We start from the raw sequence: 19,056 nt of genomic DNA, 5'->3' as shown, positions 1-19,056 counted from the left end.
AGAGCTGATTGCTCTTCTGACACTACCTGAGCGTTCTACTGGAGGCGAAATATGTAAGGCTGCTTGCTATAAATGAATTTTCTTCTTGTCAAATTGACATGTTATCGCCCCCAGAATGATTGGTGAGCATGCGGGTTTTGTAAGTTTGTTCACAAAAGAAGTTGGTCATCCAGTTATGGGTTTTCATTGTATCATACATGAATAGGCATTATGTGCAAAAGCCGACATGAAAGAACTTCAGGAAGTGATGCAAACAGTTACAGAAGTAGTGAACTACATTTCTGCTCGGGCATTATATATATAAAAGACAATTTGAGATTTTACTGAAATAGGTAGAATTTGTGTATATAGAATTGAAAATGTACAACAAAGTTCGATGGCTTAGCCGGAGTTCGGTTTTAAAACGATTTGTTGAATACTTTTCCGAATTAAAATTTTTCCTATAAATGACCACCACATTTTTTACCAAGATTTGTATGATTACAGTGGGTTTTAAAAGTGATGTTCTTTGCAAATTTTTGTGAACATCTGAATGAACTGAATATTAAACTACAGGAAATGGGCACTTGATGCTACGTTTGGATACATAAAGGCTTTTGAAAATAAACTATCAGTTTTTAAGAAAGATATTGCGGATAAATAAAAATCTCAAATACTTTTTAAACCTCAAGAGGTATATTAATGATCTCCAAAATGATGACAGGACAGATCTTCGAAGCTGTCAAGTGTTATTCATAAAGATTATCAAGTTAGTTGTTGAGCAGTTCCTCACAAGCTTTTCAAAATTCAGAAACTTGAAGGGACCGCAAAGCTCATGTGGTTCCAGGACAATATAAAAATGGAAAAATTAAACCTACAAATCTTTTTATGAATATACCTGGAATAATTTTAAATGCAGTTGATTGAATTTCAGAGTAGATCAATTTGGCAGCAAAAATTCATTGACCTTAAAGTTGAGTCGGAAAATATTGAAAAAATGCGATGAGAGAAGGGAATACAAGAGAGAGTTGCAGAAGACGAACTATTGCGTGCTTGGGTTGCCATTCCCGAAAAGCAACTGCACTACTTTCCATGTTCTCATCTACATATTATGCTTGTGAAACTCTGTTCTCAGTTATGAACTTTATTAAGTCTCGTAATCGGGATAACCTGAAAGATGAAACCAGTAGTTCGTGTATTTCTCTGAAAGTTACAAAGTCTAAATCCGATGTAAAACTTCTATCATCGGTGATGCAGCAGAAGAAGTCTGACTGATATGAAAAGAGGAAGAAACCAAATCTATTTGTCCGACTGATATTTTCCCGAATAGTATAACTGTATGTACGTGTATTGTGTATTTTTTGCTTCAAAAGTAGCAAAGCATTGTTTTTGAGGTGAATAAATTCATTTTGTTTTTGCGAGACTCATTTTTGATCACAGCAACTAAATGAATGCTCCTTTGGAGACATATTGACAATTAAGATATTTGATTCACAATTATTTTTTTTGAAACACAACTGAAAACTGACAAATAACGCGCAAAATTACAAAAGCTGGTCGAACCAGTCTCCCCCCCCCTTTTTTGGACTAGTAGGCGCGACTTGACACGCTCCGAACAAACGCACAAAACCCTCATGATTCCGGATGCCGTCGAGTAGAAGCGACGTGATTGTGACCGAATAAGGCGATTTATGGACTTTTCCCCGACCTTTGACCCTTGTAAAATTCTTCCTAAACTTTACCATTGCAAAATTTGCGGTGCCAAAATTTTTCTGTCTGTCTGGCTGTTTTTCTGTCAGCGTGGATTTGAATTGTTTTGAGTCTATATCAATCGCTGTATAATATATGTTGCAAGTATGAGTACTTTATCCAGACATCAAATTCATTTTTGCTGCGTGTGCCTGACATTTATACCGCTTGGTATTACGTCAGTTATAGTCAAGATATGACACAGCAACTTGCCTGCTATTGCTATTGGTGATAATATTGGATATCACAAATGTCAGAAAATCCCCTCTCAAAATTAAGATTTCCTGATAACATTTATATTAGATGATCACTATCCTCACCCCGACTGTGTATTGTGACTACTCCCGCTAACAATTTTTTTTTTTTTTTTCGACAAATCTCGTTCTCTAGACCCAGTCTAGAGTCTAGACCAGGGGTGGGCAACCCCTGGCACGCGTGCCAAACTTGGTGTAAACTGAGTGTTCGTTTATTCATTATTGTTTGTCAACAATTCTTTATTTCTTCTCTTTTTGTCTTTTCATGACATATGGCTACAAAGAAATTTATTATGGCGTAACAACTGGGTGAGCTCTCAACGAATTTTGTCGAGAAAAACACACATTCATTTGGCTATATTGTTACGTAATATAGTTCGTAAAAAAAGTTTGCAACCGCATTACTCCCCACGTTTCATCTACATATGCTTGTGAATCTCTGTTCTCAGTTATGAACTTTATTAAGTCTCATAACAGGAGTAGCCTCAAAGATGAAACCAGTAGTTCGTGTATTTCGTGTATCGTTACAAAATATAAACTCAATGTAAAATCTCTATCATCGGTAATGCAGCAGCAAAAGTCTCACTGATATAGAATAAGAAAAGTAATCAAATCCAGTTGTCGGATTGATATTTTCTCGAATAGTGCATCTGTTTATACATGTTTAAAAGGTTTATTACTGTGTATTTTTGCTTTGAAAGTAGCAAAGCATTGTTTTAATTTTGGTTGGCACGCGGAAAAATTTTGTTTTTAAATTTAGCCGATTTCGGCACGCGAGCCTTAAAAGGTTGCCCACCCCTTGTCTACTCTAGACTATCATCAATGCATAATAATTCAAACAGCATCAAAAGAAATGTAATCAATGCTCCGATAGTCCGTAGAAAATGCTTGAAGATATTCAAATTGTTAAATGAGCACCATAGCTATTTAAAGATGGGTCGAGTCAGGGATTCGACAAACCCGTGTAATGGACACGAATTGTGTTGCATCAATGCGAGCTCATCTCCTTGTCATACGATGCCATAGGTAGCGGTTGAACTATTTTGGCTCATGCTTTTTGATATTTTTCTCTTGTTTTTGGCCACAATACGGAAACGAGTTGCAGGCGATGTACACCATGATTGATAGCTTGTTTCTTTCCACTACTTTGAGTGACTATACAGACGCCGCTGTAGTTTTGCCGTTACGCAACCGTTAGCAGCCAGAAACCGTCGTCAAATTTGACGATCACATTGGTTTAACTAGATATTGTTTGTACTGAGATCCATTGATTGACCCTTATGCGCTTCACAAATGAACATAATATTATTTAACAATTTAGCTCCTGATGTAACAAAAAGTCATTGTCGTACAAGCAACAAAGGTGTTGGAGATCAGTAATAGGAAGAAAGACAAATAGAATTAAGCAAATTTTCAATACTTCGGCCGATCTCTACTGTGCTAAGATGATAGATTTTTGATTTAAATTACGAGAATATCTGTTTTTGTGTTTTTACTTGCTTTTACACCTTGACACATGCCTCTTTTGTTATTTTTACACCGCCCGAATATTGTTCAATGATGAAATAACACGAAAAATGTGTTTATGACTAGTTTACATCATGCCAATATTTTCGATATAGACAAATGATATTTGTAATGAATTACCTTGGGCTGACAAGGGCTGTTACTCCGATTGGCGGTGTGTATAAAATGTCTTCATTTTCGGTCCTTTCTTGACTTTCAGTGCTTTGCACGACTTGTAAAGTCGATGTTCTATTGCTTTCATTTTCTACAGTCATTTCCAATATTACACCTTTTTGATAATTGCTAGAGTTTCATGATTCTAAGATATATAAAATATATGAAATTGAATGACTAATATATATTGCCACTTAAATACCATCTGAAGTTTAATATATTACATTTTTGGCATTGTACAAAAAGCATAGCAGAGGTGTATTTGGAAGCATGAAATGGGGTTTAATTACATGATTGAAATTCTAACAGCTTACAGAAACTCTCAGTTTTCTGTGATTTGTTAAAAAATATTTGAAGATTCTAACACATATTTAACCAGAGGCCGAATATTATGTTATTACATTTTTGTGTGACATAATAAGGAACTTTCCATTCTTTTTTAATGTCTGAATAGCTAAATCGCATTCAGTTAATATTTTAAACAATACATTGTATATATGCAAATGAGGCTTGATCCAAAACTGACAGTCGATTTCTTCTTGTACTTTGGCTCGTCTTCGTCTTTTTGTTTTTAAACTGGAAGAGAATTTTTTAATACTATCATTGGCTTTTAAATTATATTCACTATTCCTGATCTACATTGATGTAAGAAACACATTATAGCCTTTCTATTATATGATGGACTATTCTAACCTTAATAATGTTTCAACATAAATAGAAGTAAAAGCCCAATACATTGTACTGTCTTGTGATGCTCTATTCAAGTTACGATATCGAACTCAGGCCCTTGTTTTGTGCGTAGGAGAATTGCCAGACTAAATGAGGTGATATCTGCTCAAAGATTTTGTATATATTTTGTCTTTTCATCATTGTCATGATATATCAACATGAACATAAATTCCGTGATATTTTATTGCACGAAGGTAGAAGTTCTCAAGTATTTGTATCAGATAGGCTCTGTGATATGGGAAATTCGTGATTGCAATAGTAAACATTTTGCAACAATACATTTGGGCATGTATTGTACTGTGTTCAAATACTTGACAATGCTTTAAATATTCTTATCGTGGGTAATTATTGTCAAATGCGGAAATACAAGTTAAAACTTTCACACCTATGTGTTTTAAGCAGAATAATTCATTTTTTAAATGTGTGGCTTCATCATGCGTGTCCTCTCTTACATTTTTACTAGACGACCTCATTAGCTTCGAATCAGACTCTGTGATTTTAGGAAATAATATTGAAACATATTTTCTTAGATTGGTAATATGAGCCAATGTTCTTGATAGATGTTCGAGTTCGCTCCAGAAGTATTCGCACCAAGATGATGCACAACCTGAACAACCCCAACCTGGTACACATACTATGTTCAGGTTGTGCGCCATCCTGGTACGAATACTTCGGGAGCACCTTAATATTTGTGTCTGTATCGATTCAAATTTTGCCATTTCGAAATGTATGCTGCGATATTTACAACGTCTTATTGCCGGAAACGTTCTGGCATTAGCAAGCAATTGGCATGCATACCCATCTTTCAAGGACTACTAACTTCACCTCATTTAGTGGTCTCAATCTTTTTTGCTTGGCATGCGGACCGGTAAAATTTTAAAACAAATTTTGCGGACCGGTGAATCTTCAAAGTTTTCTAGTAAAAGTAAATTGTACGAAAAATCAGCAGTCATTTTAATAGCTTTGTCACTGAACTCATGATATTCTTTTTAAGCGATATCCAAAACTGTGACAATAGCAAGTCTTCATACTTCGACATCAACGTGGTATCGCAGGAATACTCAACTGGACTGATGTTCTCTTTAGTATTAGACTCAAAGAAACATCCAGCCATTCAGGGCTTGGGATAGGCGCAGTATCTCTGGCCAAGTTCGGTTTACGCACCAATTGGAGTTAAAATTACAAAATAAATGAGCAGGCCATCAGTGCCTTGCATTTTGCAATTGAGATCTAATGTATATCGGAATATATTTGGCGGACCGGCAGGAAGGTTGACGCGGACCGGCGGTTGAGAACCACTGACCCTTAGTGATTTTGAGAGCAATATATTCCTAAATTCGAATTCATTTGAATTATTCCGCATTGCAACGCACCGTCACAAGGTGGGAAACCAAATCTAGAGCAATTTGCAGATAAACGACTCCCAAATGAATGTTTAACTATATATTATATCAGTATAAATCGAATATTTCATCTGATATGAACACGTGCGTTTCATTCACAAATTGAAATTATTTGATTTGTGAATGATCTAACTCTGGATAAGATGGCGTGACTTGGGCGGTAATTTGGCACGTCTGATGAACGAATCATATGTACGTACATGGCATTACTAATAATAAGTACCCGCATTATCAAAATATTTTCTCAACCTTCGTGACAATCTTAAAAATAGTATTGAAATGCTATGTGATTACGCTAGCCGTGACTTTATCAGTAAACCTCGTCTCTATTTGAAAAGATTTACTGGAGCCATATGTTGCCCGTATTATTAGATAAAATTACATTCGAAAACCCTGCTGGGATGGTATACATGCTAGACCAGTGTTTCCAAATGTTACATACAGTTTTCGATTAGATCGGGAAATTGGGGCATTATCATTACGTAACAATTAGAATTATGCGTTGTGTCTCGTTAATAATTCCAGTACGCCCCTATGTTGGAAAATGTACCTACTAGGCAGATTATTAATTTGTTAAATTCGTGTGGACGGTAACAAAGACGCCGCTTTATGTAAATTGGTATGTCCAATGAGTTGCATTTTAAATACTGGCTAAACAGGGTCAATATACATTTTAATCCCCCAACTTTGTTTGATTGTTTGTAAGCCACAAAATGAATAATTTTTTAAAAAGAAAAGGTAACAAAGTGAAAGAAAAAAAGGGAAAGCTCGAAAAGTTGTAGTGAGAAAACATGACTCTGATTTTTTTTATTAAAGCAGGAAACTAGATAGCGATCGGAGACTGACGACTTATCGATATGCGGTTTCGATTCCTTCGCTCTGACTCAATAGCGACACAGCGTGTCCCATCACTAATTAACCAATAACTCGCTAATTATACGACAAAATTTATCCAAAGTCAATCTTCTGGTCCGAGATATGATGAATGCACATGCAAAATGGAGCAGATTCAACCTCGCTTTCGAGAGATATCGCGTAACATACGAAAGTGCAATCAAACAGACAATTACCTATCAACATATTTACCGATCGAGATCGATAAGTAATGACTTTGGGCCAAAAGCACAATGTTGATACTACGCTGCGTGTGAGCTTGTTTCTAATCAAGCCTTGGTCGAACAAAAAATGGCAATAAAAATAGGTCGCCAACTTAAAAAAGTTGGGAAGCCCTGTGCTAGACTAACGCCCACTACTTAAGAATCATTTGCATAATATACTTGAACATTTTATGGCAATGAATTTGGAATCGATACGATTATGATGATACTGTCACGTTAATTTTCCTCATTACGCAGGGCTGGCGATTTAACATGCGTCAATCCTTCGGGATTGCGTCCGTCTTCTTGAAACGTGACAATGAACTGACGATTTTATGATATAAATTGTTCCAATCGATTAAGTATCGAAAATGTTTTAAAGGAAACAGAAAACCAATTACGACAATGTCGAAATCAGCTGTTCTCTGATGATATAAATTTGACATTGGCAGCCATAGCTTTTAAAATTATAATATGATAATTCTATGATAATAAAACTCAACCTAGTGGAGTAAATATAATTTGGGCGCCTCCTGTTTGCGTTAATTTGGAACCAGAATAAGTAAAATAATGGAAGTGTGTGACTTTGATATTATTCATCGATTATTCAAAAGGAAAACGGTTGCGTAATAGATTTTCCGCCATGAACCGCCAATGGGTAGTAATTGTACTTAATTTGGTTATTAGAAACAAATTAGCGTATTCGTCAAAACTCGTTATTTGTTGTAATTCATTTCTACAAATGAATCATTAAGTCTGAGAATGAACCCATCTGATCACCAAATCCTCGCCAGAATACAAACTAATGTATCACCAAAAATAATCTTTCGATCATGATCCGCAATAACACAATACATCAGTTATTACTTATGTTAAAACTTAAGCCAAGTCAATATCAGGCGTTTTCTACGACATTCTTGTTACTATTAGCTGTTTTTTATATTATACATCTCAAATGCGAATTTTTATATATTTTTTGCCAATTTATTTGTTATTAAAATAATAAATATGCATTTCAATAAAACTATTAAAACAAAATAGAAATAAATTTCATTGTCTTGCAACAGTGGACATGTTGATTTATAATCTACTTTAAGATTCACTAACTTATTTTGCATTTCAAAAGTTTCCTTGTTACGTAATACAAGGTACATATTAATTTCCAGAACAACCTGAAAAGATTTTTATCAATAACATGTTTTCAACGTAGATTTACCAATACTAAAATCAAAACGGCAGTATTTACACAACCTAATCGTAAACATATAATTATATTACTTTGAATCGGTTTCATATTCCGTGTATAATGTTGGATAAATCGATCGATAACTTTTAGAATTATTTGAATACAAATGAAAATTGTGTCACGATAAGCGGTGAATATATAGGGTTATGTTTTGGCAAATTCCTGTAATATATATACTTTGCTATATCACAGATTTCGTCTAATTTGGAAATAGCAATAATTTATAAATATTCATAGTGCTTTCAGTAAAAGAATACGATTCATTGAAAATTACAAGGAAGATAAGAAACACAGACAGGTAGGTAGTCAATCGTCTGGCTAAATTACCCGTTGGTGAACAATATGTCCGGAATAAACGAATATTAGAAATATCTACGACAATCTCGTGTGATTTCCTTTGCAAAACATTGTTTAATAATTGAATGTTTCCAATCAATAAATCCATTTTTAAATTGTCAATATTTTATTTTGTCCGGTGAACACCAATCGTATTTTCTTTGTTAGCTTGTCACTAAATTCCAGAATTTATTTTTGATTGCAGTGTGCTGGTCTTACCTTCACTTGCAAAAACGGCTGAACAGCCTTGAACAACTGAATAACCAATGTACAACGTGTACGAAAGAGATACTCCAATGTATGAGTCCACATGACTGGTGAATATGTTACGAATATAATACTGCACGTAAAAGATGAATAACACAGTCCTGAAGAAAAATAAATATATATCATAATATGTATGTTGTCACAAAATTTATGCTGAAGTAAATACTCATATATTATCCACAACTTACTCTTATCAAATTGCAACTAGCTCTATGATCCCGACATTCTGGACTGTCTTTTGCCCAGAGATATACAAAATAATATCGGAACATATGCTGACCGCTCAATCCTTCAAACGAAACTTTTCCAGTACTGATTGGATTTATCTAAAAATGAAGCGTTAGCATTTTTTAATTTTATTAATAAAGTTTTGGATTGTAATACGTACATTACGCATAAATTGTATAGAAATACGAATACTTCTAAACAATGAATGGATGTGAAAGATACATTCCCTTATTTAGGAAAAATAATGTACAGTACAGCAGCATTTTAAAGCTTATCTTACCAAGTGTAAAGATCAGATAAATTGCATATTTTTGACGTTTAATCAACTAATATATTTAGATTATAATATGATATATTAATTTCGGTTTTATTTCAGTGTATTTATTACAGTGTACTAGTTTAATAATATAAAAACAATTATTGCGTTTCATATTATTTATATACGTACTTTAGAAAATTTACTTGTCCCAAATTAGGAATTTTTATGTCGATTCAACATAAACAACGCGATCCTGAAATGCTTGCGACCTTAGATATTATGCTGATCTTTATACGTAACTTTTTATGTGTATTTCTACGTAACTCATTAATTTACATATAAAAATGAGATCAATATATAATGTTTTATAATCCCAATAAGTTGTGCCCCAATGTTAACATTCTATGTGCTGATGTTAGCTATTATTTTATCAGATACAATACAGAAAAGGGTTTTCATTAAATTTTTCCAAAAATTCATTTAGCATCTAAAAATTATGTAAAATATATTTAAATGTTGATTATTGAAGAGTGATTTCTCACCTTTTTAGAGACACATAATTCAAGCTGGGTGTTTATGACAGTGTCTGTCAGTTTGTATTTCTCAAAAACGTCTTTTAATTCCATTCCCAGTCCCAACACATTCATTCGACCGAATTTAGAAGCCAAACAACCCCCATGTATATTCCAACCCCGTCTTCCGAATGATCGTTTCTTTCTGCATCTTGATTTCAAATGACATGCTGAAATACATATACATACGTTAATTGCCATACATAATTATATTGCGTCATTTGCAGCTATGATATTGGTAACTTTTTGTCGATAATCACACGAACTAATGTGAATATTCCCGCGTCTAAGCAAATCTGGTTAGAATATATATTGCTGGATTTGAATACATATTGACAAAATCACGTATTCTATTTCATTGAAATTCAAATTAATTGTAACAAATTGGAACTCCAAAACGAACAATCCGTACTTTGCAAAACAGTCGATCGTTCCAGCACGGTGTGATATATCATCTCCAAACAAATTTTTCTTATGAAGCAATCGCTACATTCTAATAGTAATTTCAATAACGTAAATCTTGGATAAATTTCGAAGCCAATTAAATCCCTTGACTACCTCACTAATGCATTTCAACAAACAGTTTGAATATCTCTTGAAAAAACTAACCATCCGTATGTGTTAATCATTCGTTTACCGTCATTTCAACGAAAACGTCGCTGAAAACTGAGATGATGATATTCTAAGACTTTTACTTGAACAAAAATGAATTAAATGACTACCTTGGCTCACTGATGCAATCAGCAATAAAAATATAAGTATGATTTGTTGATGGCGCATTATGATCTCTTTATTCCAGTCTTCACTTAAAGATGAAGATATCCTAAAATAAACCTTTGTACGCAAACACACGGTTACGCGATTCATATCTGAGAGAAAATGATCATTTCATAGCTTTTTATCATTCAGGCCGGTGACGTCATTTGTTGGCAATTGTTCGATTAAAGTTAAATTTGTGCGGATAAATCACGGTAATGAGTAAGTTGTATGAGCGTCATTCCGGTAACTATGCAAAATGGCCGTCGCAAAGATATTTATATTAAATTATGACCCAAATATTAAAAAGAAGCTAGAAGTCTTAGTAGTTAATAGGAAATTTGCAAAATAATTGTTTGCTTAACATTCATTATCATGGGTTTGCAGACTCGTGATTTTGATCCGATCTACCAATACTCACTATCAAGCAACCCACAAATCGTCACAGCATATGTGTGAGATTCTAAACTCTCCAGAGCAGTGGTTATCAACCAAGGTTCCGCAGAATTTCAATTTTGCTTGAATAGAAAAAAAACTTTATTTTTGGCAAGTGAGTTCAAAAAATGTTTATGTCACAACACTGTGTAATGATGCTGTGAATTTGACAAAAATGACAAACTTGTGAACATGTACGATTTATCTGCTGGTTGTAATTTTCATGACATTAGATTTAGTTTTCATTATACTAAAGTATTTTTCGTTGTTCGACTTTTCCATTTGAGATAATTATATCTCAATGTTTGCTGAAGAAATTGAACTCATGAAGCGAAATTAGGTTAGATTAGTTCATTGTTGTCAAACCGAGCGGTAATTAGTATTAGGTATTAGACCACGTCCGTGCTAATTGCTGGAAATAACCCACGATATGCCCCGAAGAAAACCGAGAATGGAGTTTCAGTAATAAGAATTATCGCCATTGTTCCGATCGCCATATAAGTACCAAAAACAAGTTTAGTCGTCGAGTTCAGGTATATTTCTTCCGAAAAAGTCTTGCGTGTTCAATTTGTCATTGACATAATATGTTTTTTAACACTTACAATGTGGGAAGAAAACACCGATGGCTGAACTTTTTATGTAATACATGTATATACTAAGCTAAACATCGAAACTTATTTGCAATGTTGGGATTTTTATGGCACATTGCATTTTCTTGAAAGAGTTATGAACAACAATGCCGGTGTTAATTTTCATATTCACTGGAAAGTACGCAAAATTCCGCGACTCGGTTTGACAAACACTTCGACGACTGCAGTAAAATGAGTTAATACCGAAAGTTATGAACACAATAGATATCGGAAGTTCAGAAATTCAATCCCTACAAAACAATAATTTCTGAGACGTAGTTGGGTAATTCATTGTTTTGACGGCCTTTACCACGAATATACATCGCATATATTATATTGAACATGTATGCGGTATGCGTTTTCAACTCTCGGTAAACCGGAAACCCCTTTTCCTACCAAGCGAAAATAGTATGCGGTGAGAATAACGCATCATGATGGCATCATTCCTTACAAAATTTGTCACTATAAATGTTCAAAATACGCAAATTATATCGAAACATTATAAAGTTTATTCACCTTTTCCCCTTATGACAAACTTCCGTCTTATATAATGTTGCACGTGAGTGAGCCCTTCGTGTTAAAATACCTCAATCGAATTTTATCATTAGTCATTTGAAAGGACCATAGGTGAAATCGTTAATTTTCAATTTAGCGTAGCCCACCATTTTTATACATACTGTGTATCTGATGGGGTAAATGATGGTTGGTCTCAATCCCAGGACCTTGAAATAATTCGGCAGCGATTTTACGACCAAGCTAAATCGCTGAGTAGCCACAAAAGAAAAAACAGCACCACATTTCATATAATAAATTTGTTGTACCGAATTAACCTCTTTGTACGCGTTTGCAAGGGTGTGTTCCTGGAAGATATAAATATAAAACTTGTTGAGAATTATCTTTGTTTATTTACTCAAATTATGTTTTTGTTGCTGCAAGAATCGTGTTACTCGTGATCACACACCCGCTTCCGTTTTCACGAGAAATGGGTTCGGTTTGCCATTTATCAACAGTAAAATGTCATCAATCATATTAGATCTAAAACAAAAAGAGCGCCCTGTCGCCAAAGTTGAGTAGGATTACCTAAAAATAAGCAATGAAATTACGGACAACCATTTTTAGCAATTGCCAGTCAAATCTTGTATTTTTCTGCAACAATTATATCTGCCTATCAAGTTAGAACATAATTTTTATAAATTGTCTCGTCTATTATATAGTCATTCCGCGATCACAATATACCAATTTGAAAGGAAATATATGAGATCACTGGAGGATGGTAATGAATGTTATAGCTCCTATTTCCTCGTCGTAATATTTATATTCAACAGTTTAATATTGCTATATGTGGCAAAGACACGCTATTCATAAAATCAGTAACTTCAAAATTCACGTTTAGTCACTGTGTAGTAAAACATAAAAGCATTCCTTTTATTGATTCCACAATCTGGGCCGCAAATTAAAAGCGTTCATATTATAACAAAGTATACTTAGTATATATAGTGATTGCAAATTAAGCGCTACCAGTATGTGCAAGGTATTACAAATAAACGTGCCGCCAAATTTAAAATATGCTCGGATTGTTGGAACTAGGGTACAGAGGACTCCTACTTGTTTACCAATAACACTGCATATAAATTCTTACGGACCAGTTAATAAATGCATTGAAATAGAACTAGCGGGTACTACAATGTTGGCCGGCCTCTGGTTTTTGTGGCAGCTAGCGCTGCATTGAAGGACATGGGCGGAATATCCTGTTCAGTATAGTCTATAAATATGAATTGACTTAACATCAAATGGAAATAAGATACTTACCATTAAAAGATTCTGAATATTTGATGCTTTTTTGCATACGCACAAACCGAATGCCAAATGGTTTTTTGTAGAAAATCGACGTTATTTACGTGTTTCAAAACATGCGTAATTCACATTAATAAACAAACAAAGTACGTGCGTTTACGCCTTCTCGTGAATAGCGCTAATGTTGTCGACTTCCAGAAAAGGTGTGCCCCGTCCGTGAGATCTCTTTGAAGTATTTTACAAGGGTGCTGAAAAGTCCACATCTCGCCCAATTTAATAATATATAGATATATATATCATGTTCATTTCGTCGAAGATCAAAGTCTGTTTTACGGTATTTTTATACTGTATGTAGTATGTATGGTATTCGGATTCAATTTCTGATTCCGACCACGAATTCCAATTTTATGCCAGCGACTGATAACATGCACCTATGAAAAGAAAACTAGAAGTGCGACATAAGCAGTAATTCATGTTATGGTACTAAATAGAACCTAAATTAGGATAATTTTCTCATGATTGACGTCTTGACCTTTTGGCGTTCTGAGAATATATCAAAGAAAGCAGTTTTTCTATAAAACTTGGCGCTTCGTGAGAAGTATTGTTCAGCAACTTGGGCAATTTGAAGGCGATACGATAATTTTGAGATTGTTCCAAAACATAGGTTTTGCATTTATATTGTATTTGTTATGAGATCAATTATCACGATCTGGGTTCGGTGAAAAATATATTCAGTTGTTCAAATCTGAATTGTGCAGTGTTTCTGGGGCAGAAAATTGTTTATAAAGTTCATACCAGGACACGTTTTATTTTTGTAAATTTACATCTTATGAACTTCAATAACAAACAAATCTGATGTAAAGAGTCACATAATATAAACAGCAAACAGAGCTTTTTATTCCTAGTTCGTAAATACTTAAGTATAACATTTTTAAAAAAAGAACAAATTAACCACGGTTTGTTATTGCAATTAAAACATTTTTAACAAAAATAGTTTGTAAAACGTGACATCGTGCTCATTATCATAATTCAAACACAGGCAATTTGCATGGGATTACATGACATCCTTCTCGCACGTGCAGCGCCTGATTACAATAATGTGCTTCGGACATCAAATATTTGAGATGTGAAAAACCAACACGATTTATAAACATCCCACAGGAAAACAAAAAATTAGTATGCAGAAAAAGTAATGTAAAATATAATATCCTAATATTAATTTTATAATCTAATAATTAATTTATAATAATCTAATATGGTAATGGATCTATAGCAAACATCCAATAAACGCATCACGATTTTTGGATTTTTTCATGAATATATAAAATCAATGTTTTCAACTCATTTTGGCTTTTTACTTTGTTGATTGCCAGCAATCATGACGCTGTTACATAAACCATGTATGAATGGTTCAAAACGTACAGGCAACATCACATTGAAATATGACAGCACGATTAATAATCCTTTTTTTTATCCGTTTTTGAAAGTAAAATTCTCAAATATGATAATTTGATAAAATAGCATTGGATTTTAATTCATTTGAAAACATCTCACGTACCCAAAGGCCCATGGCATAACTGGTTTAAGTCTACTTCAGTGCGGTAGGCATTTTTTATTTTGCTGTTAGCCTGGAATTATAAGTTATTCGAGATTTCGACCACCAATACCAAATATTTTAGCTAGAAATAAACATTGTGAATATTTTCATCATTTTCTGTAGTTCATCGTATCTCTTATGATGCTATAAATGAATTTCATCATGTTGTCTGCAAAATCAATTTCATCGTTGTTGACCGTGAGCTAATCTTTTTATAGCAATCCAGCAGAATGTAAACACGATAGAAACGGCACCTCCATATTTGTGCATGGAAATTCAGTTTCTATTTTATGAACTCTACGTGTTATTACATCACGACCTTACCAACGAAGTTTGCATCCATTCCAAGTAGAAAATCTTTGTTTTGGTATTCTGTCTACAATTGAAAGACAAAAAGGAAATGATATATAAGTATATATATATTTTGGCATTAGCGCCCAGTTTATAGAAAATGAAGAAATGTTGCATGTACAAAACGTAAATTGAAATGCGATGTCATAGGCAGTATATTCCAAAGATAATTTGAATATACTGCTATGGAATTTGAATACCACTGCTATGGAAAGACACATTAAGATTGAAGACTTTTTATTCACAAGCTTCAAACAAATTTGTCGTTCACAATTCATCCAAAAACGGCCCAGAAACTATTTTCATATAAATAGAAAATAGGACAAACGCCAACAGCAATTAGTGTATCAAAAAGGGAAATGACCTGGGCGCGAACCGTTTCTGTTTCTACCTATAATGTATTTCCGTTAGGCTTCATATTATGATCTTAAATACTATTTTGATGTCCCATATTATTAACGATTGACGTAATGTATAATCAATGAACTCGGAAATAAGGACTTTTATCGGAAATAAATGCATCCGGTTTAATTAAGAAGAGAATACAACCGCACTGCAAACTGAACGTATGACAAAAACGCTTGTTGCACGCTAATTCAAAGAATGTTGGAAACGTCAGTGCATGTGTTAGGAATCTTTTCACACCGATTGAATTATGGAATTTAATATTTGAAAAGTAAGTAAGATTAAGTAAAGAAGCAAAAAGAAATTACAATTTCTTCGTTGCAGCACTCAGTCGGTATACCGAGAAATAGAAATTATCAATGCAGTGAATCATGAATGAAATGCCTCAAACTGATGCTATACAGACGCTTATGGTTCGTGCTTCAATATATCTGGAAAGCTTTGGATTGTACATTATATTAGAGATATTTTTAACCATGCACTCACTCGTGTAACTACAATATGATTGAATATCTCTTTCATATGAATGAGTATACTGTTCATATCTCATAACAATCTCTACCCAAGTCCCGTTTACTACTGAGACTATTGGTCACGACATTCAATTAGTTTCAGTGGGCATGGATGTCATTATCAATTGAGATAAAGTATCAAATATGACAAGTCCAATATCAACGAATACGCCCGATTTTTAAAGTCAAGATTAGACAGCATGTTTTGCAACCGTAAGATTTGTCAACTTTTTTCCAGTCATTTTTTGAATAGAAGGCTAATTTTGGATTAGATTCATGCATGAATGAAAAAAGTTAGCTTTCGTTGAAAATTGTCAACGAATTTTCGTTTTTGTGGGATTATTTTACCTCGCTCCACACAAAGCTACAAATATAACACGGAATCGTTTTGTGACGTTTTATAAATAAAACGAAATTGAAGGGGAAATTCAAGCTATAGTCATTCGCCCTCTGCCACCTAAGCTTACTAAGCATTTGCTAGACCACTGGGCATCACTATGTGGCGACAAACGATTTGTGAATACCGAATTGACGGTATAATATTGGGCTACAGTAATCTATCAGTTAACGCATAGTGCTTAGCCTTATGAACATGCTTGCCATCGCACTCCTGATAACCTTTCGTTGGTTAGCAAGTTGATCCCCCGTGGGACAAATATGTACATGAGGATATCTGATTTCATCACTCTCGCGAGGTGGTTGCACCCGCTGGTCTCTCACAACTTTCTTCATCATACATCCCTATCCGCCTTCTTAGTACCTCGATCAACTAACTGTTCAACTATCGACATAGCCAAACTTGATCGGTAAGCGAAAAGAAGCCGCGCTTTGTCATATGATTGAGTCGTCCGTTTAATCGGCCGCCCTGTACACAGGAATGGTTCCATTACATTTGAACCCACGTACATTTGAACACACGACAATTGCACCTGCATACTATTGCACCTATGAAAATTATTTTTGTTTTACGGATATTTGAGCCCATACTAACCGTAACCCATGGGTTTTAGCACCTGCATATAGATCGAACCCGCGGATATACACATGGGTTGAAATGTACGTGGGTTCAAATGTACGGTCAGCCACAGGAATAAATAGGGAAATAATAATCAGTGTAGAAATCCATCGGATTTTTTAACTTATGTTTTTTTAATCTCGTTGAGAATACACGAGGAAGACATCAGCAAACAATTAGCTTGAGAGAAATAATAAATATTGATTGCGTTGCCCGGGCAAAAACAACGTTAAATATTGATATTTCCAAAAATTTGTGTCATACTCATATGTGCAATCAAAATTACATTTATTGTGAAGATTCTAGATGCAACGTTTTTGCGTTCCAATCGTGATTTCGGAAATGATTCATTGATCTAATTTTACCACACGCTCGGTTTGACGCAAGTAGCCAGCATATGGGAGGAAATGAGGCGGTTACAATATTTTTCTTGTGAGTAATGAAGCAATATGAATTGAGTTCATCATGTCCCCTTAGTGTCATCTCAGAGCAGCAATGGTTGGAACAACATCGCCCTATATATGATAACTTATTGTTAATAAAAAATATTAAAAATAGTAAACGTGAATCATCGTTATAATGGTGACTACGCGTCTTGACATTCTATTCAATAAAGTCCGGGGATATGGAAAATTTCACAAGCCACTCTCCAGTTTTTATACAGATATGTAGAAATTGACCAAAAGTGTTCAGTAAAATAATGCTTTTTCAAAGCAAGTAACCGTATCTGGGGCATTTTTTAATTCGCTGCCCAAGTCTTATCTAATGCCCAAGTCAAGTGATTGATTCGCAGTTCTACAGACCAAGCTAAAGCGATAGAATTATCCAATATGTACAACAAAATGCTTTTCGTTGATATTTCGATAATTCAAAACGGAAACAACATCTATTTCAATAATTAATACCGGATACATTGATGGTGTACTATTTACATTTCTTGATTGTGTAACATAACAGAACATAATAAGTTATTTAGACAAAACGCAATAACTTTTGTGCGTCACTGAGCAAACAAAAACACAAGTTTAAAACAATACTCTGTGACGCTAAAGCCACTTAACATTTTAGCAATTGAACTATTTTTTTACTTCTCAACTATTTTATTTGTTAATTGAAGAGCTGAAACGTTGTTGCCTTGTAAAGGGAGTTGATCCCAGTCGGTACATAGTCACATACAAAGTTTATTTTTAATAGTAATCGAATGTACAGCAAAACGAAAAAAAATGTTTTGTGGTCACGATTTCAGAGTTGGAAACAACGTTTCGACAAATGGCTTTTGTTTCAAGTACTATTCAACCACGTACTTCTGCATACTAACAACACCATCTTAACAGGTCAAGGAATTCTCAACAGAAAGCAATTTATAAGACAAAGTAGCAGAGTAGCTCAACAAGTACGAGTAGAAGTGGAGTATCCCAAAATAATTGAATTTGGCAAAAAAAATGGAAGATTTTTTCAATTATGTACTTAAAATCTTGGCGGCCATTTTAACCTCGAGTCTTTATTGTTTCCGGAAAGGTTGAACAAATACAGTTACAAAAAATAATATTAGATTGTATCTACGGGAAACCCTAAAAACAGATTCGAAAAGTGGCAGTGTACTTTATGTGAATCGTGAATCCATAGTGGATGGCTTTGACTAAATCCCTGGTTCGATTGTGTCGTCAATTGAGTCGTGAAATTCGTGAAATAAACTCAAAATTTCGTATTTAGTCTTGTTGGGGCAATTCTGAACGCTTCACATTTGCAAAAACACTCGTAAT

General features: G+C 34.2%; 1 protein-coding gene across 2 annotated transcripts; it reads right to left on the bottom strand.

The window, feature by feature from the left end:
- Positions 1–7,900: 7,900 nt before the first annotated feature.
- On the bottom strand, positions 7,901–10,665 carry LOC120346145 (uncharacterized). Of its 2 annotated transcripts, none has more exons than XM_039415809.2 (4): positions 10,522–10,665; positions 9,770–9,969; positions 8,929–9,066; positions 7,901–8,841 (listed from the first exon to the last, which is right to left on the bottom strand). In XM_039415809.2, the coding sequence occupies exons 1-4, from the start codon at positions 10,577–10,579 to the stop codon at positions 8,800–8,802; spliced, it is 438 nt and encodes a 145-aa protein (XP_039271743.2). In that variant the 5' UTR covers positions 10,580–10,665; the 3' UTR covers positions 7,901–8,799. The 2 variants fall into 2 exon arrangements, with proteins under 2 accessions (XP_039271743.2, XP_039271744.2); XM_039415810.2 differs by lacking the exon at positions 10,522–10,665 and adding an exon at positions 10,212–10,501.
- Positions 10,666–19,056: the final 8,391 nt, after the last annotated feature.

This window comes from Styela clava, chromosome 8 (genome assembly GCF_964204865.1).
Source record: "Styela clava chromosome 8, kaStyClav1.hap1.2, whole genome shotgun sequence".
Taxonomy (NCBI): Eukaryota; Metazoa; Chordata; class Ascidiacea; order Stolidobranchia; family Styelidae; genus Styela; species Styela clava.
Note: the sequence above shows the minus strand (reverse complement) of the source record. Positions and strands in the feature narration are given on the sequence as shown.

Coding starts and splice junctions, on each gene's coding strand:
- LOC120346145 (XM_039415809.2), bottom strand. CDS start 10,579: ATGCGCCATCAACAAATCATACTTATATTTTTATTGCTGATTGCATCA. Junction 9,067..9,769: donor AATTATGTGTCTCTAAAAAG/GTGAGAAATCAC, acceptor CTTCATTTTTAG/ATAAATCCAATCAGTACTGG. Junction 8,842..8,928: donor CTAGTTGCAATTTGATAAGA/GTAAGTTGTGGA, acceptor ATTTTTCTTCAG/GACTGTGTTATTCATCTTTT.